The sequence below is a fragment of the Spermophilus citellus genome, assembly GCF_964194105.1.
Source record: "Spermophilus citellus genome assembly, chromosome: 7".
NCBI classification, from domain to species: Eukaryota; Metazoa; Chordata; class Mammalia; order Rodentia; family Sciuridae; genus Spermophilus; species Spermophilus citellus.
Window position 1 is genome coordinate 24,443,681 of NC_138188.1, and position 20,586 is coordinate 24,464,266.

At 41.8% G+C, this 20,586-nt stretch overlaps 1 protein-coding gene across 3 annotated transcripts; it reads right to left on the minus strand.

Moving 5' to 3' along the window:
* Positions 1-987: 987 nt before the first annotated feature.
* Positions 988-15,581, minus strand: NME6 (NME/NM23 nucleoside diphosphate kinase 6). Of its 3 annotated transcripts, none has more exons than XM_081302079.1 (6): positions 15,353-15,576; positions 13,051-13,147; positions 10,716-10,818; positions 2,349-2,388; positions 1,779-1,939; positions 988-1,495 (listed from the first exon to the last, which is right to left on the minus strand). In XM_081302079.1, exons 1-6 carry the CDS (start codon positions 15,400-15,402, stop codon positions 1,332-1,334), a joined length of 615 nt encoding a protein of 204 aa, XP_081158205.1. In that variant the 5' UTR covers positions 15,403-15,576; the 3' UTR covers positions 988-1,331. The 3 variants fall into 3 exon arrangements, with proteins under 3 accessions (XP_081158205.1, XP_081158206.1, XP_081158207.1); XM_081302080.1 differs by having other exon boundaries at positions 15,513-15,564; XM_081302081.1 differs by lacking the exon at positions 13,051-13,147 and having other exon boundaries at positions 15,353-15,581.
* Between the last annotated feature and the right edge of the window lie 5,005 nt (positions 15,582-20,586).

Here is a 20,586-nt window from a genome sequence, read left to right on the forward strand (position 1 = left end):
ACTCATACATTGCAAATTGGTGGGACTGCAAATTGTTGCAGCCAATCTGGACAGCAGTATGGAGATTCCTTGGAAAACATGGAATGGAACCATTTGACCCAGCTATCCCACTCCTCAGTTTATACCTAAAGGACTTAAAAACAGCATACTATAGTAATGCAGCCACATCAATGTTTATAGTAGCACAACTCACAATAGCTGAATTGTGGAACCAACCTAGATACCCTTCAGTAGATGAATGAATAAAGAAACTGTGATACACACACACACACACACACACACACACACACACACACACAATGGAATATTACTCAGCATTAAAAGAGAATAAAATCATGGCATTTGCAGGTAAATGGATAGAGTAAGAGAATATTGTGCTAAGTAAGCCAATCCCAAAAAACAAAATGCCAAATGTTTTCTCTGATATGAGGATGCTGATCTACAATAGGGATTGGGGGGCAGGGGAAGCATGGGAGGAATGGAGGAACTTTAGATAAGGCAAAGGGAAGAAGGGAAGGGAAGGGAGGGGGCAGAGGGTTAGGAAAGACAGTGGAATGAGATGGACATTACCCCAAGTACATGTATGAAGACACCAATGGTGTGACTACTTTGTGTACAGAGACATAAAAAATTGTGCTCTGTATGTGTACTATGAACTGAAATGCATTCTGCTGTCATATATATCAAATTAGAATAAATAAATTTAAAAAAAAAAAAAAAACATGCCTCACTGACAGATACCTGAGTTCAAATAAAAGGTGTCATTTTCTCCAGAACACAGCCCTGTGCTAGGGTCATAGCATGGATTTGAGTCTACATTAAGCTCCATTGCTGGGTGTTTTTTCTGCTACATAAGCTGCCCTCCATGTGTATGTGTGTGTCAGTCTCTTTACTTAGCACAGACCTGAAACCTAGCTTCAAGAAAGATCTAATTACTCCAATTAAGGAAAGAGCAAGCACCTAGAGTAGTACTGACACTTCTGAGAATTCAGAACACTGACTTTTATTATGGAAGACAAGCTAAATGTTGTTTACATAGTCACTGTATTTTCCAGGCAGGTCAATTGGGCAAGCTCTCCCTTGAAGAAGGATGAATACTTCTCAGGTTGTTTTTTTTTTTAAACAACCCATGAACATTCTAGGGAAGAGGTAGATAGCTAGATTCTAAAGGCTCTGCAGTGATGACCTAGGCCCTCTAGCAAGTACTGATGCCAAGTAGAAATAGCACCATGAGCCCAGGCTTCCCTGTTCCCATGAGAATGTTCTGGAACAGAGATCTAGGAGAAAAGTCTAGGAATTGCTACCAATCTTCATAGATTGATAGGCCCTCTTCAGGCTGGTCCTGGGCCTCCTGTTCCAGCTGCACAGTGGATGCCTCCCTCTGTGTAGCACACAGGACCACAGCGCAACTGGGGCTCTTCCTCCTCATACCAGCGCTGTTCACTGAAGTCAGGAAAGAAGGCTGCAATCTCTCTGCTGGCTGAAACCACAGAGTCTACAAGAGAAGGTAAAATAGATGAGGATCCTCATGGGGAGTACAGGGTACAGACAAGAGATAGTCAAAATCAAGTTCAGAAACCTAAGTCTACTTCCTCAGTCCTGGGGCATGTAAAGAAAACCCACAGGCCAAATCAGCTGAAATGGCTACAAAGGGCCAGAAACATAAATAGAAAGAAAGCTCATTGAAGGAACATGGCTATCAACCTTACCATATAGCCTAACCACGAACCCCAACACATCCTTCCTTATGGGGCTCTGAACAAAGGAGATAGACTCACCTGAGCCATGGGTGGTGTTGCGCGTGTCTGTGAGGCCAAAACTCCCACGAATTGAATCTGGGGCCATGTGGCGTGCTCGAAACACTCTGGTGGGTCCCATCAGTGTCCTCCAAAGCTGGATGGCATCCTTGTGAGCAAGGATATAAGCTCGGATTGGCCCACTGTGAACAAAAGGAACACATGTAAAGAATCTGACCACCCAGAGCATTCTATAAGCAGTTCATAAGTAAAGGCATACTGCATCCTGAGAGTTTCATTGCCTTTATAGCTCAGAACCAATGCTGCTTCAAAGAGAAGTTGATAGAGGGCCACTGCTGGTATATAAGAACCACACAGATAAGCAGAGTTGCCAGGCAGCATTCAACAATACTCTTAGAGTCACTGATCCAGTAACCAACGTGACAACGTGTATAAAAGGTCAATGTTGGCTTAATCAGAGCCCCATGCTCTGCTTCCTCATACTTGATATTGATTATAACTTTAAAGAGGGTAAATGAAGTTAACAATTCTATTTATGAGCAGAGGAGATATACCTAGTAGATAAAGATGCTAAGACTAAATTAGAAGTACCTGGCCATGAACTCCACCAGTCGCTGATAGAAAAAACGACCTGCAAAGAGAGAGTACCTTCATGAGGATACAGGTGCCCAAGATAAATTTTTCTACTACTACTTCCTTACCTGAAATAATAAACACTGCTTTAGAGGGGGAAGGGAAAAAGGGGGGGTGCTTGGAGTCTGACATTTCTGCACCTGAATCTAGGCTCTACTACTTACAACCTCTGTAGTTTCAAATAAGTCATTAACCTCCCTGCTGTTTCCTAATCTGTGTACTGGAGATATAAATATACCTACTTTTTAGCATTGTTGGGAATAATTAAATGAAATAATAAGCATTAGAATAATGACCAAAAAAAAGTCACTAAATATTAACTACTGATAATATCATCAGGACATAAAATTGTTTCTGATTAAGATTATGAGATAGGAAGATGGCAGCGAAAGGAGTGCATCACCCCCGTGTGCCGCGTCACTGTGCGGGAGAATGACGAGTTAAAACAGCTGAAGGCTATCTTGTTGGGAATTTCCAGCGAAATTGAGGTGCTCCAAAATCTAGTGGAGGGATTTTCATCGCACGAGGATCGGCTGCGGGGGCTTGGTCGCGGGCGATTTCTCCGCACGGAGGGTTGCACTGCTTGTTCGGCTGATCGCCCCGCGGCTGGAGTCTGCGGCGCACCCTGGGAAGCGGCGAGGTGGCGGCGAGGAGGTGCAGTGCTGCGGATTCTGTGGGCTCCTGCCAGTGGTGCAATGGCTGTGCTCAGTGCTGAGTTCTGGGTTTGAGACGGAGGAGAGAAGCAGTCCGGTTCAGTTCTCCACACCGGTCGGACCACGGAGGAGGCCAGTGGCCGCCATCTTGGAGAGCTGACGTAATCATCCCTGTTTTCTACTGATCTCAGCTCATTCAGCTACGGAACAGGTGATTTCAGGCTGTTACTTGCCTGCGTCTCGCAGACAGATTGCTCAGGCTCAGGGCTAGAGAACCCGCGGAGACTGCTTCTTGGAGCTTGCTCCTAGCGGACCGTGCACCGAGCTCTGAGCGGCCGGGTTCTGGCTCCCGGAGCTGCTTTCGCCCAGGGATGGGGAACCCGCGGAGACTGCTTCTCGGAGCCTGCTCCTAGCGGTCCGTGCACCGAGCTCGGAGCAGCCGGGTGCTGACTCCCGGAACTGTTTTGGCCCAGGGCTGGGGAACCCGCGGAGACTGCTTCTTGGAGACTGCTCATAGCAGAGCGTGCACCGAGCTCAGAGCGGTCAGGTTCTGGCTCCCGGTGCTGCTTTCGCCCAGGGCTGGGGAACCCGCGGAGACTGATTCTCGGAGCCTGCTCCTAGCAGAGCGTGCACCGAGCTCAGAGCGGCCGGGTTCTGGCTCCCGGAACTGCTTTGTCCCAGGACTGGGGAACCCGCGGAGACTGCTTCTTGGAGCCTGCTCCTAGCAGAGAGTGCACCGAGCTCGGAGCAGCCGGGTTCAGGCTCCCGGAGCTGCTTTGGCCCAGGGCTGGGGAACCCGCGGAGAAAGCTTCTTGGAGCCTGCTCCTAGCAGAGAGTGCACCAAGCTCGGAGAGGCCGGGTTCAGGCTCCCAGAGTTGCTTTGGCCCAGGGCTGGGGAACCCGCGGAAACTGCTTCTCGGTCCGGATCCTGCTGGGTGCTGTGGGGGCCAGAGGGGCAGAGTGGAGCTGCCGCCTGCACCCGGAACAGGCCAAGCGACCCGCCGGCGAGGTATCACGTCACCCCAACTGCAGCTGGGGCCGAAGAGAGCAGCCACCCACGCCTGGAACAGGACCAGCGACCCGATGGCGTGGTAGTCAAGTCACCCCATTTGGAGTAGGGGCTGAGCAGAGCCGCCGCCCGAGCCTGCAAGGTAGGCAGACCTGTGACCCACCGGCGGGACAGGCCCAGTGGCCTGCCAGCGTGGTGGAAACGTCATGCCAATTGGAGTGGGGGCTGAGCGGGGCCACTGTCTGTGCCCGGAAAAGGTCCAGCGACCCACCGGCGTGGCAGTCAAGTCACCCAATTTGGAGTGGGGGCCGAGCAGAGCCGCCGCCTGAGCTCGCAAGGTAGGCAGACCGGAGGCCCACCGGCAGAACAGGCCCAGCGGCCGGCCGGCGAGGCAGACACGTCACACTGGTTGGAGTGGGGGCGGAGCAGAGCCGCCGCCAGTGTCCAGAAAAGGCCCAGCGACACGCCGGAGTGGCAGTCAGGTAACCCCATTTGGAGTGGGGGCCGAGCAGAGCTGCCGCCCGAGCCCGCAAGGTAGGCAGACCTGCGACCCACTGGCGGAATAGGCCCAGAGGCCTGCCAGCATGGTAGACATGTCACACCAATTGGAGTAGGGGCCGAGCAGAGCCGCCGCCCGCATCCGGATCAGGCCCAACGACCGGCAGAGCAGGCCTAGTGCCCCGCCAGCGTGGTAGACAGATCACCCCAATTGGAGGAGGAGCACAGCCACTACCCACCCTGCAAGGGAGATTTTTCAACTATACAAGAGTAATATAAATAAATAGGGGGAAATTTTCAAAAACACAACAGTTTTACCAAGCAGAAAGAAACGCGAGCAGTATGAAAACACAAGGCAAGAAAGGACCACAAGCAATGCAGGTCAACTCAACTTTAGAAGAGGTAATAGCTGCAACAGATGGAATGTCAGATAATGAATTCAGGATATACATGCTTCAGATGATCTGGAGTCTCAAGGAAGACATGAGACAGCAAAATCAAACAATGAAAGATTACTTTGACAAGGAATTACATAAACAAATCCAAGAAGCAAAGGATCAATTATACAGGGAGATAGAGGTAATAAAAAACAAACAAATAGAAATCCTAGAAATGCAGGAAGCAATAAACCAACTTAAAAACTCAATTGAGAATACTACCAGCAGAGTAGAACACTTAGAAGATAGAACATCAGACAATGAAGACAAAGTATTTCAACTTGAAAAGAACATAGACAGCTCAGCAAGACTGTTAAGAAACCATGAGCAGAACATTCAAGAAATACGGGATAACATAAAGAGACCAAACTTAAGAGTCATTGGGATACAGGAAGGTATAGAGGTCCAAACCAAAGGAATAAACAATCTATTCAATGAAATAATACGAGAAAACTTCCCAGACTTGAAGAATGAGACAGAATCCCAAATCCTGGAAGCCTACAGGACGCCAAATGTGCAAAATCATAAGAGAGCCACACCTAGACACATTATAATGAAGATGCCCAACATACAGAATAAGGAGAGAATTTTAAAAGCTTCAAGAGAAAGGAAGGAGATTACATTTAGGGGTAAAGTGATCAGGATAATGGCTGATCTTTCAACACAGACTCTGAAAGCTAAAAGATCCTGGAATCACATATTTCAAACACTGAAAGAAAATGGGTTCCAACCAAGAATCGTGTATCCAGCGAAATTAAGCTTCAAGATAGAAGATGAAATTAAAACCTTCCACGATAAACAAAAGTTAAAAGAATTTGAAGCTAGAAAACCATCTCTTCAAAACATCCTCGGCAAAATATTACAGGAAGAGGAAATGGAAAATAACAATGAAAACCAACAGTGGGAGGTAGTACAGTAAAGGGAAAAAATAATCAAAGAGGAAAACAAACCATGTTAAGTAACATAAATAAACAAATATGGCTGGAAGAACAACCCATATCTCAATAATAACCCTAAATATTAATGGCTTAAACTCACCAATTAAGAGACACAGGCTAGTAGAATGGATCACAAAACAAGACCCAACAATATGCTGCCTACAGGAGACGCATTTGATAGGAAAAGACATACATAGACTGAAGGTGAAAGGTTGGGAAAAATCATATCACTCATATGGACTTCGGAAACAAGCAGGAGTGTCCATACTCATATCAAACAAAATAGATTTCAAGCCAAAATTAATCAAAAGGGATAAAGAGGGACACTACATACTGCTCAAGGGAACCATACACCAACAAGACATAACAATCATAAATATATATGCCCCAAACAATGGTGCAGCTATGTTCATCAAGCAAACTCTTCTCAAGTTCAAGAGTCTAATAGACCACCATACAATGATCATGGGAGACTTCAACACAACTCTCTCACCACTGGACAGATCTTCCAAACAAAAGTTGAATAAGGAAACTATAGAACTCAATAACACAATTAACAACCTAGACTTAATTGACATATATAGAATATACCACCCAACATCAAGCAGTTACACTTTTTTCTCAGCAGCACATGGATCCTTCTCAAAAATAGATCATATATTATGTCACAGGGCAACTCTTAGACAATATAAAGGAGTAGAGATAATACCATGCATCTTATCTGACCATAATGGAATGAAACTGAAAATCAACGATAAAAGAAGGAAGGAAAAATCATGCATCACTTGGAGAATGAACAATAGATTACTGAATGATCAATGGGTTATAGAAGACATTAAGGAGGAAATTAAAAAATTCTTAGAGATAAATGAAAACACAGACACAACATATCAGAATCTATGGGACACAATGAAAGCAGTTCTAAGAGGAAAATTCATTGCATGGAGTTCATTCCTTAAAAAAAGAAAAAACCAACAAATAAATGATCTCATACTTCATCTCAAAATCCTAGAAAAAGAAGAGCAAAACAACAGCAAAAGAAGTAGAAGGCAAGAAATAATTAAAATCAGAGCTGAAATTAATGAAATCGAAACAAAAGAAACAATTGAAAAAATTGATAAAACTAAAAGTTGGTTCTTTGAAAAAATAAATAAAATCGACAGACCCTTAGCCATGCTAATGAAGACAAGAAGAGAGAGAACTCAAATTACTAGCATACAGGATGAAAAAGGCAATATCACAACAGACACTTCAGAAATACAGAAGATAATCAGAAATTATTTTGAATCCTTATACTCCAATAAAATAGAAGATAGTGAAGGCATCGATAAATTTCTTAAGTCATATGATCTGCCCAGATTGAGACAGGAGGATATAGACAACCTAAACAGACCAATATCAATCGAAGAAATAGAAGAAACCATCAAAAGACTACCAACTAAGAAAAGCCCAGGACCAGATGGGTATACAGCAGAGTTTTACAAAACCTTTAAAGAGGAACTAATACCAATACTTTTCAAGCTCTTTCAGGAAATAGAAAAAGAGGGAGAACTTCCAAATTCATTCTATGAGGCCAACATCACCCTGATGCCTAAACCAGACAAAGACACTTCAAAGAAAGAAAACTACAGACCAATATCTCTGATGAACCTAGATGCAAAAAACCTCAATAAAATTCTGGCAAATCAGATTCAAAAACATGTCAAAAAAATTGTACATCATGATCAAGTAGGATTCATCCCTGGGATGCAAGGCTGGTTCAATATACGGAAATCAATAAATGTTATTCACCACATCAATAGACTTAAAAATAAGAACCATATGATCATCTCGATAGATGCAGAAAAAGCATTCAACAAAGTACAGCATCCCTATATGTTCAAAACTCTAGAAAAATTAGGGATAACAGGATCATACCTCAACATTGTAAAAGCAATCTATGCTAAGCCACAGGCTAGCATCATTCTGAATGGAGAAAAATTGAAGGCATTCCCTCTAAAATCTGGAACAAGACAGGGATGCATTCTCTCACCAATTCTGTTCAACATAGTCATCGAAACACTGGCCAGAGCAATTAGACAGACGAAAGAAATTAAAGGCATAAAAATAGGAAAAGAAGAACTTAAATTATCACTATTTGCAGATGACATGATTCTATACCTAGCAGACCCAAAAGGGTCTACAAAGAAACTACTAGAACTAATAAATGAATTCAGCAAAGTGGCAGGATATAAAATCAACACGCATAAATCAAAGGCATTCCTGTATATCAGCAACAAATCCTCTGAAATGGAAATGAAGACAACTACTCCATTCACAATATCCTCAAAAAAAATAAAATACTTGGGAACCAACCTAACAAAAGAGGTGAAAGACTTATACAATGAAAACTACAGAACCCTAAAGAGAGATATAGAAGAAGATCTTAGAAAATGGAAAAATATACCCTGTTCATGGATAGGCAGAACTAACATCATCAAAATGGCGATATTACCAGAAGTTCTCTATAAGTTCAATGCAACGCCAATCAAAATCCCAACGGCAGTCTAATGTATGAAGTATGATATGTCAAGAGCTTTGTAATGTTGTGAACAACCAATAAAAAAAAAAAAAAATCCCAACGGCATTTCTTGTAGAAATAGATAAAGCAATCATGAAATTCATATGGAAAAATAAAAGACCCAGAATAGCAAAAACAATGCTAAGCAGGAAGTGTGAATCAGGCGGTATAGCGATACCAGACTTCAAACTACACTACAGAGCAATAGTAACAAAAACAGCATGGTACTGGTACCAAAACAGGCGGGTGGACCAATGGTACAGAATAGAGGACACAGAAACCAATCCACAAAACTACAACTATCTTATATTTGATAAAGGGGCTAAAAGCATGCAATGGAGGAAAGATAGCATCTTCAACAAATGGTGCTGGGAAAACTGGAAATCCATTTGCATCAAAATGAAACTGAATCCCTTTCTCTCGCCATGCACAAAAGTTAACTCAAAATGGATCAAGAACCTTGATATCAAATCAGAGACTCTGCGTCTGATAGAAGAAAAAGTTGGCTCCGATCTACATATTGTGGGGTCGGGCTCCAAATTCCTCAATAGGACACCCATAGCGCAAGAGTTAATAACTAGAATCAACAAATGGGACTTGCTCAAACTAAAAAGTTTTTTCTCAGCAAAAGAAACAATTAAGAGAGGTAAATAGCGAGCCTACATCCTGGGAACAATTCTTTACTCCTCACACTTCAGATAGAGCCCTAATATCCAGAACTCAAAAAATTAGATAATAAGATAACAAATAACCCAATCAACAAATGGGCCAAGGACCTGAACAGACACTTCTCAGAGGAGGACATACAATCAATCAATAAGTACATGAAAAAATGCTCACCATCGCTAGCAGTCAGAGAAATGCAAATCAAAACCACCCTAAGATACCATCTCACTCCAGTAAGACTGGCAGCCATTATGAAGTCAAACAACAAGTGCTGGCGAGGATGTGGGGAAAAGGGTACACTTGTTCATTGTTGGTGGGACTGCAAATTGGTGCAGCCAATTTGGAAAGCAGTATGGAGATTTCTTGGAAAGCTGGGAATGGAACCACCATTTGACCCAGCTATTCCCCTTCTCGGTCTATTCCCTAAAGACCTAATAAGAGCATGCTACAGGGACACTGCTACATCGATGTTCATAGCAGCACAATTCATGATAGCAAGATTGTGGAACCAACCTAGATGCCCTTCAATAGATGAATGGATAAAAAAAATGTGGCATTTATACACAATGGAGTATTACTCTGCATTAAAAAAATGACAAAATCATAGAATTTGGAGGGAAATGGATGGCATTAGAGCAGATTATGCTAAGTGAAGCTAGCCAATCCGTAAAAAACAAATGCCAAATGTCTTCTTTGATATAAGGGGAGTAACTAAGGACAGAGCAGGGACGAAGAGCATGAGAAGAAGATTAACATTAAACAGGGATGAGAGGTGCGAGGGAAAGGGAGAGAGAAGGGAAATTGCATGGAAATGGAAGGTGATCCTCAGGCTTATACAAAATTACATACAAGAGGAAGTGAGGGGTAAGGGAAGAATAATACAAGTGGAAGAAAAGATTTACAGTAGAGGGGGTAGAGAGAGTAGGGGGGAGGGGAGGGGGGATAGTAGAGGATAGGAAAGGCAGCAGAATACAACAGACACTAGAATGGCAATGTGTAAATCAATGGAAGTGTAAATGATGTGATACAGCAATCTGTATACGGGGTAAAAATGGGAGTTCATAACCCACTTGAATCAAACTGTGAAATATGATATATCAAGAACTATGTAATGTTTTGAACCACCAACAATAAAAAAAGAAAAAAAAAGACTATGAGATAGAACCCTCCTAGGAAAATAAAATAATGATAATCATGAAAAGTTTCAATAAAAACCTATGAGACAGAACCCTCCTAAGAAAATAAAATAATTATAATCATGAAAAGTTTCAGTAAAAATCAAGACTTTATAAAAGTGGTTGCAGGGATAGGGTTGTAGCTCATTAGTGGAGCACTTGCCTAGCACATGCGAGACAATGGGTTCAATCTTCAGCACCACATAAAAATAAATAAATAAAATAAACAACTGAAAATATTTAAAAAAAAAAAATAAAGGTTCATTGCAATTTTACACAACTGATAGGTCAGTGAAAGCCTGGAACATCAGATATTCCAGGGAAAATCTGATCAGACTCTTGGGATTGAGAAGCCTTCCACTCAGAAGACTATCGACTATCAGTCCTACCTTCATGTTCTTTGTAAAACTTCTGGCAATCTTCCTTTCTCCATAGTAGTTCTCTCATTCGTACAATAAGGAACTTGTTGCTCAGAATCTGCTGATGAACAGCCTGAATAAACACCACACCAAAGATAAAAAAAAAAAAAAAAAATCAATCAGGAGACCCAGGTGTTATGGTTCGGAACTTAAATGTCCCCCCAAGAGCTCATTTGTTGAAGGCTTTTTCCCCAGCTGTTAGCGCTATTGGGAAGCAGTAAAAACTTTAGGAGGTTGTTGAAGGGAAGTTAGTATCATTAAGGACCCAGACCTCTTCTCTCTTTTTCACTTCCCAGATGTCATGATGTAAGCAGCTTTGCTCCACTCCCCATCATGATGTTCTGCTTCATCATAGTCCTAAAGTGACAAAGCCAAGTACCATGGACTGAAGCTCTAAAATCATGAACCCAAATAAATCTTTCCTCCTTTTAAATTTTTTACCTCAGGGGCTGGGACTGTGGCTCAGTGGTAGCGCGCTCACCTAGCATGTGCGAGGCTCTGGGTTCGATCATCAGCACCACGTAAAAATAAATAAATAAATAAAATTATTTTGGGGCTAGGGATGTGGCTCAAATGGTAGCACGCTCGCCTGGCATGCGTGCGGCCCGGGTTCGATCCTCAGCACCACATACAAACAAAGATGTTGTGTCCGCCGAGAACTAAAAATTAAATATTAAAAAATTCTCTTTCTCTTTCTCTCTCTCTTTAAAAAAAAAAATTTACCTCAGGTATTTTGTTACAGCCTCAGATAGCTAACATAGCAGGACAGAAAAGAAAGAAGGTGGGGTGAGATCAAGACCTCCAGTCACATAGCCAGAGTGTGAGTCTTAAGTGCAAGGGGATAGAAAGTTCTGTTTCCACCCCTCCATTCCTCAGCCCCTGAGTTCAAGCCCACAGGACCGACCACACAGATCACCATAAAAGTCTTGTTGATGGTTCTGCTTTGAGTTTCTCCCATTCTCTCCAAACCAACACACTTGATAGATTGAAACAGCTTATGTTATATTATGATCAGGTTTTTGGTAGTTCCTATTATTCATGGAATGAAGAGCAGCCCAGTGCTCAAGGCTGCACTATCCTTGTCCACTACCATTTCTAATTCTCTATACTAGCCCAGGCCACCTACAGCCCTCAGACCCACCACAGCTTGTCCCTTCTGTGGAACACTTATCCTTCTTCTGGCACTAACCAAAATCTATGCCTCCTTTGAGACCTAGTCAAGACTCACCACTTTCAGGTCACCATTCCAGACTGCTCCAGTCTTCCTCTGCACCACAATGAGCTTACTGAGCACTGGTCCTCAGCAATTACTTAATCAAACTATGGGTAGTAGAATCCTAAAAATATCCCTACCTGTGTCTATTTCTTATTTGAACCACTTCCTCAATATTAGTGTTCATTAAGGTTTTGTCATTCTACCCTCATCCTAATTCTATACTCTCTTGTCAATGTTGTTCAGTTCCACCATTTCAAAATACCACTAAAAATCTGTAAAATTTTTTATCAGGCAGACAGCCAACTCTAATCCCCAGGAAAATGAATAAATAAAATATCATTAAGTCACATTTCATAATAAAAGGGATTTTGTAGATGTGATTAAGGTTACTTACTAATCAGTACACTCTGCTTTAATATAAAGAAAGATTATCCAGCTGAACCTAATTAGTTACATGTGCCCTTTTAAAGCAATTTTCTCTGGCTAGGAGCTAAAGAAGTCAGGAGAATTTGAGGCATGTGAAGGATTAGATACACTGTTGCTGTCTTAAAGATGGAGCAGGCCATGTGATGAGAAATGGAAGTGGTCTAGAAAGAGAGAGTAGTTCCACCAAGTAAATGGGTCTTTAGTCCTTTAATCACAGGAAATAAACTCTGCCAACAATCTTAGCAAGGCTGGAAGTGGATTCTTCCCTAGATACTCCAGATAAGGGCTCAATCAATCCATACCTTGACTTTGGCCTTGTGAGACCCAGCCAAATCTACAGAACCTCTAAACTATAATATTGTGAGGTAATAAATGAATGTTGTTTTAAACTGTCAAGTTTGTAGTAACGTTTTGTAGTGCAGTAGTATATATTAACTTGAGGTCCTTTTTTTATTATTGTTATATTGGGTCCTTTCTTTTATTTTAAATATGCCCCAAGACTCCAAGAGAGTTTCAGTCTCCTTAGGATCAGAGTTCATGGCTTCTAGCTTTGCCTCTGCAGCACCTAGCACAGGGGTTCTTGGTAGCCACAAATGTCCCTGAAGCACGTGAAATGGTATCAATGCCCAGGGCATACAGTAGGGGCTTAACATTCATTCTTACCTCCAGAATCAACGGGTGAGCAACTGCATCAGGCTTGATCAGGGCTAGAGTAAGCTGCAGAGCCTTAGGGCTTCGCAAGATTGAGGTCATCTCACTCCTGCCATCAGAGAACTGGATTAGGGATTCACCAGTGCTATTCTCCCAACCCTTTCTACTCTGTAAGCTACCCACCTCACAAGTCAACCACTGCCCCTTACTCCTGATACCCAAAAATCACCTGACAGTTACCTTATCAGGCTGTATACATTACTTATTTACTTGCCTATTTGGACTCATAGAAGTGGTAGAGGGGACACTCAGGTTACCCTATGAAGTACAGTTTGTGCAAGAAGTTACTCATATAAGAGAAATTTGCTTAAACACTACCTGTCTTTGCCAATACTCTCTTCCCTTCCAAACTTTCTTCTGTATTTTATACAATTTTTATAATTACATTCCTGAACAGCCTAGCCACAAGAGTAAAATGATTGATTCCACTCTTAAGGATTTCTATCCCATAGTGCTACCCCATCTATTCTAGAATTAGAAGACTGATTCACAAGAATTGGGATGTCACCGGGGTACCAAAATGTCTGCTGGCAATCTACCATCTCTTATTTAATATGGATAGGTCAATATCTTCCCTGCCCAAATCAAATTAATATGTTTAGCGTCCTCAGTGGTCACGCTTATAGACTTGCAACTTCAAGATCAGAGACTAGTTGTAACTATATCTGAAGCAACTGAAACAGCCTGATACAAAGATGCTCCATCAATTTTATTGATGACCTAAATCTATATAGTCATATTTCTATTCATCTTTGTATTCCTAGTGTTTAACATCGTGCAAAAGCTCAATAAATAATTGTGGAAAAGACATAACAAAAATATTTTACAAACGGGAGACTACCAATTTGAGGTCCCGTCCAACTGTGAAATTCTATTTACATGTGAGAAACTGATCATCTCTGCATGAGACAAGGCAAGGCCTCAAAATAGTATCTCAATATTATTTCTAATTTAGCAACAAATACAGAGGTTTCCATGAATACACACAGGCAGAGAATCTGGACAACATTCTCATTTATTTTGGCATAACGATCATGTTAAAGGTTATACTATGATCTAGACCAAATAATACCTATGCTACAATCTCTTCATGTTTTTTCCTACAGCATTCAGCCTTGTGTTCCAACTATGAAGCCAAACCCAGTCTAACCAGTACAAAAGCAGCCAACTTACTCAACCTAATAACCCAGAAGGTAACTTCCAGTCCTTCACTCTCCATATTACCACATTCTGATAATTGTACCCACCCACTACATCTCAAAATCTATACAAACCTCATTCCCTGAACTGCTATCACCTGAGTCTAGGACACCACTATTCCTTCCTAGACTTTTGTGACAGTTTCTTTACTGGCTTCCCAATTTCTAGTCTTGCCACTCTCTAAGTTTGTTCTCACAGAAGACACAGTGAATTAAAAATGCAAAGTGAATCATATTATTCCCCTTCTTAACCCTTTAGATATACCCTGCTCTTACAATAAGCTCCAAAATCCTTATCATGGCTTACCAGGCTTTGCATGATTTGGTTTCTGGATACATCTCTAGCCTCATCTGGAACCTCACACTCCTTAACTTTCCTTTGCTCCAGCCTCATGAGCCTTTCAGTTCTAAAGACTTTCTAGCCTGAAAGAAATGCCTTGGTGTGGCATTTTCAGATTCACCCATGCTTTCTTTGCTTACCTCCTACTGGCTCACTAGATCTTAGCTCACTTCCCCCATTACTTTCTCACAGTTCCTTGCATACTTCCATATCCTTGCATACTTGCATATCTTCTCCCACTAGAAGGCAGCTCTTTGAAAGCAGATTCCAATCAATGCCCCTATTCAAAGTGCCTAGAACATAGATGCTGCTCAACAGTATTTGCTGAATAAATCAGTGAAAGAACCCGATCCAGTTATGCTAGGCTGCTGGGATTTAGTGGGGAGAGACCTGAGGGAGTGTCCAGGGGAGGATATAGGACCTGTAGAAAGGATGTGGTTCCTTTCCCAGCACCAGTTAGGTTATGGCTACTTGGATTTTGATTTAAAACAAATGTTAAGTTGAGAAACGTACTCAACTTAAAAGTCACTCCATTAGAATTAAATTTTAAAAGTTGCCTAGGCCTGCCTGCCCGCCTCCCCGTCCCTTCCATCTCTCTCTCTCTCTCTCTCTCTCTCTCTCTCTCTCTCTCTCACTCACACACACACACACACACACACACACACACACACACACACACAGAAAATTACGAATTTTAAAAGTTGCCTAGGCAGACCTGAGGGGGCCACCGCTCATCTTCCGAGAGAGCAGCATCAAGCTCCTCATTCTCCCGCTAGCTGCAGGGACATGCAGCCACTCAACTCCGCCTCCTCCCAGGCACCAGTGGCCACACACACCCACTCCCGCAGGCTCCCCGCCTCTGCTCCAGAACCCACCAGGCCGGGTCACAGTTCACCCGATCCTCCAGACGCAATACCAAGCATCTAGGCACTGCGCTAGTTAGCCTGAGCGGCCCTGCCGGGTCCTTCAGGCATCCGACCGGGCAGCCCTCCCTGGGGTCTTTGCACGATTGCTTAGCAACCCTCAGGCAGCGGGCCAATTCGGGAAACCGAAGGAGGGTGTGTATTGCTGAGCTTTGCCGCGAGGCGCTGCAGCTTTTCTGCTGTTGGCCGAAATCAGCAGGGTGTGGCTGGGTTATCCTAGAGTCTACTGAGCAGTCCAGGAGATGAAAACGGGTTTTTCCTGGTGCGTGGTATGATGTATGAAGAGGATGTTTGTGGCACTGGGAACGGAGAGGGATCCATTGGGGCGACTGGTGATAGGTATAATAAGGGTGGTAAAAGTGTTTTCTTACGGGGCATCACTGAGATTTAGAAGTTTTAGAAGATTTAGAAATAAATTGCTATCAATTTAGAGACATTTTCTCATTTAAATAATTTTAGTGTATATCGGTTTGCACTCTTGGAGTGTTGAAAGGAGAGTCTGCTGTGCTAATGAAGCCAGAATTAGGCAGTCATAGATAGGGTAAATCTGGTCAGGTCGGATCTTGGAGGCCAATTTTGAATGAGTTAGACAAGTTGGAGATGGTCCCCTGAGGGATTGAAATGTTAATTCCTTCATAGCTCTTCCTCCACCTTTATCAAGAACCAGCCCCTGCTCCAACCTATTGATAAGGTATTGTAACCTATTCCTGACCCAGGAATTGCCCCCTCCCTACAGGCAGCTATAAAGTTGTTAATTAATGTGTCCAGGGCTGCACCATTCTGCCCTTCCCCCTCCAGCCCACCTGTTTCCCACCCTTTGGCCACCCCACCCGGACATTCCTGGGCTGTGAGCCATTCCTGGGCTAGTCACTTAAGCTGGAAGGAAAACAAAGGAAGCCTAGGACATATAAAAAGGGCAGAGTGCTTCTCGTCTGGGGATACCAGGATACCAGCTATGGCCCTCTTCGCCCTCCCAAGAGAAGTCTATGTTACCCCTTTTTAAATAAACCCTGCTTTAATAATGCTTGCGCTGTGGTGCTTTTCTACTTGTTAAACCAGGATGCAAAGAAAAGACTACTGACTCCAATTTAAAATCAAATTAAAGCAAGCTTGTAATTCCTGCCAGCCTGGACTGTTTCCTGAAATCTATGGGCTAGAGGACATACCCCAGCTCTCTAGAAGCATGGTTTTATAGAACAAAAAGTTGCAAAAGGGGAGTGTTTGAGTGCTTACAGATAACAGGATTTTGACAAACATGAGATTTAGAAGAGTGAAATAAATTGCTATCAATTTAAAAACATTTTCTCATTTAAATAATTTTAGTATTTAAAAGGCAGATAGTAGGTTAATGATCTAAATGGTTCAACATTTCAAGTTAGGGAGTAAATTTAGAACCCAACACCAGAATTTATGAGGTGCTGCTGAGGTTTTAGAGAGTGTTGTTACCTGGTCAGGGAAAACCAGAATTTATGATGTGCCACTAAGGTTTCAGAGAGGGTTGTTATTTGGTCAGGGAAAGTCAGGCATGAGTGAGTTCAAGGCACAGGTAGGTATTCCAAGCAAGTTTAGAAATTGCAGTAATTTATAGTAAAACAGAAAGTAACTTTTCATGACTTTGTGATGAGATGGCTTCCAATCTTAAAATGGAATTAGGCTTGTGTCACAAGGGGGCAAAATTGCAACGTATGCAGGCGAGGAGAGAAATAAAGAATGTCCACGTGCTTCTGCCTCTTTCAATGCTTTATTCACTTAAATTACTCAATACAATTTCACTCTATAGGTTCTTTAAAAAAAACGATAATCCTTAATGCTAGGCACTTCAATAGACATAATCAATTTACAGCTTAATTAATTCAGAGCAAACAATTCTAGATTAATTCTAAGCACTGAAAACACAACTTAATTATGACAGGCTAATGACATACATTCCCTCTGCATGATAAGTTCAAAAGTCTCAAGCCTTAGGCTTTATGTCCAGCAGATGCACACTCACTTAGACCGCAGTGACCAGGTCCGGAGCCAAGGCAGGCTTTTCCTGGCATGGAGTGGATGACAGGTTGAGGAGAGGGTCGTAGGGAGAAGTTGTGGTTCTCAAGATGTGGTGGTAGAGTTTGAGAGTAGTGAGGATCGAGCAGAGGATCAGGAAACAATAAAAAGTGATGACAGGCTCTCCAGCTCCAGTGCATCCTTGTTTTCACTGGCTGAGTCCCTATTCATCAGCTCTATTATTTATACTAAATTTGGAGGCTTTTTGATCCCCCTTGCAATCCTTATCAGCTACCTCCGGATTTCTCAATGACATCTCAATGGGTTCTGAAATATCTGGTCTTGTGGTCTCCACCCTGATCTTCTCACGAATGATCTTCTCACTCTGTTTATCAGGGTGAAAGGAAGTAACTTGTTTGAGGCTATACTGGAGGGCTCTGTGGGTATGCCTGGTGAGACTGCAGGTTTCAAACTGGAGTTTTTAAAATGGAGTTGTCATCCTCACAGCTGGGTTCATCAATTGTGTCAGAAATATTGTCAAAAAATACTATTAAATTATGTAACATTCCTATTTTACTTGCTTGACCTCTAACCCTTTATTTTCTCTTTTACAATGATTTGCCCCAATCCTGTTGACATGCCTCACATAATGAGCTTTATGGCATCAAGTAAGTTCTTGCTTTGATGTTATAACCCTAAAGATTCAAGGACATAATTTCTAAACCCAGGCTGACAAATTGCTGATCCATTCATCTCAGAATAATTGTTCACATTCTAACTAGTGTCCTTTTGTCAATAGCTCAGAAATTGGGCAAGCCAGGAAAGAGAAAGTGTTGAATAGATGTTCAGCTCAAAATACATTTTTTTCCTGCAAAAGATGTTATTTTCATATTGTTGGGAAATTTTGATAGGAAGTATGGATTAGGAAATGAAAAGGAACTAATTAAGTATAACAGTGGCAGTATGGGTATATGTACAGAAATGTCCAAACTTCTCAGTTATACACTGATAATAAATGTATTAAATAGCAATAAATTCACAAGCTACAGCAATTTCATTTACTTTAATTCACTGAGTACTCACGATTCACTTGGTAGCTGTGAGAAAGGCAATTACAAATTCTTTTATTCCAATATTCACTACTAATATCTATAATACTGAAGTTACTTCATACAAATACATACTAATATCTATAATACTAAAGTTACTTCACACAAATACATAACTCACAGAGAAAGGCCAAAGAGGGGGAAAGAGAGAGAAAGGGCCAAAAGAATATTTGACGCAATTGGAAAAGTTCCCAAACATTAATCCAAGAAGTTCAGTAAATTCAAAGTAGAGTAAACTCAGATCCACACACATTATAAAAATGGCCAAACTACAATGAATCTTGAAAGCAAAGGGAGAAGTGAATCATCACATATAAATGATGCTTTAAAAATTATCGTCTGCCTTCATTTCCTTCAGACATATACCCAGAAGTGGATAGCAGGACAGTTTTTTGAGGAAGCTTCAAACTGTTTTCCATAGTGACTTTGCTAATTTACATTCCCACTAACAGTCTATTTTCTCCACATCCCTGCCAGCATTTGTGTTTTTGTTGTTGTTGTTGTTTTTTGTTTGTTTGGTTGGTTGGTTGGTTGGTTTTCTAATGATAGTCATTCTAACTAGGGTGAGATGGAATCTCAATGCAATTTTGATGTACATTTCCAATGGCTTAAGATGTTGAGGATTTTTTATATATTCATTGGCCCTATGTCAGCATACAAAATAAACACCTGCATACCCCTGTTTATTGCAGCACTTTTTACAATAGCCACCAAAATATGGAATCAGCCTAGGTGGCCATCAACAGATAATAATAAAAAATAAAACAGCATATATACAGAGTGGAGAATTATTCATACTTTCAAAAAGGATGTGATCCTGACATTTGCAGGAAAATGGGTGAAACTAGAGGACAATATGTTGAGCAAAATAAGTCAAACAAGTATCCCATGCTTTGTTTCATATGTGGCAACTGGTGAGGGGGGAGGGATGACCTAAAAATAAAAAAGTTGACTATTAACAGACTGGAAAGGGGGTCAGGAAGCAAGGAGGGAATAGGAGGGGAAGAGAGGGTTCAAGGAGAGTGAATATGAAGTTATGATCAATGCACAATATATGTGGGTATGGAAATATCACAGTGAAACCCATTAATTTGTACAATGAATACATGTTAATAAAAAATTAAATATGATTTCTTATTAGAAATCGTGGAGACCATAGCAATAGGATGATACAACCAAAGTGCTGAAAGAAAATGACTGTCAACCAAGAATTCTATATCCAGCAAATCTATTCTTCAAAAATAAAGGTGAGGTTCTGGAGATAGATGACACAGCACAGTGAACAGGAAAAATGAGATTTTGAGTTGCAGATGGCTTAGAAGTGGTGACGATGGGACATGCATTTTTGTCTTGGCTGCATTTTAGTCAAAGTGCACAAGTAGGCCTCTCTCCAGGGCTACTTGTGCACTTCCTTTGCAAACTCCATATCCAGTGAAGAAACCTGCCAGTTCATCATGATCTCACAAGAGAAATGAGAAGGCATGAACCCCCTGTCTTGGTTTCCTCCCTTCTGTCACCTCTCCTTTGTATAGTCAAATAGTTACTGCCATTCCCCAAGGATAGAGGTAAAAATAGACACACAGGTAAGAATAGGAAGGAATTGGGGGGGGGGAAAGAGGGATGCTGTTCAAAGAGGAAGAATGAGAGGATACTTGGATCATTCGAATATTAGGAAATAGATAATCACCAGGGACTTGTCTGAATGGTGGACATGAAGAGGTTACATGTCACATTCAATGGGAAGCAGAGGAAAAGTGTTTGTACACACATCTTAGACATCCCATTGATTGGTCTCTGACACTACCAGAATAACAAAGCTGACAGCCTCTGAGAAGACATCCCATGTGGCATTTATACACAATGGAGTATTACTCTGCATTAAAAAATGACAAAATCATAGAATTTGGAGGGAAATGGATGGCATTAGAGCA

Coding starts and splice junctions, on each gene's coding strand:
- NME6 (XM_081302079.1), bottom strand. CDS start 15,402: ATGAGGAGCTTGATGCTGCTCTCTCGGAAGATGAGCGGTGGCCCCCTC. Junction 10,819..13,050: donor CTCACCCGTTGATTCTGGAG/GTAAGAATGAAT, acceptor GTGTTTATTCAG/GCTGTTCATCAGCAGATTCT. Junction 1,940..2,348: donor CTGGTGGAGTTCATGGCCAG/GTACTTCTAATT, acceptor TTTTGTTCACAG/TGGGCCAATCCGAGCTTATA.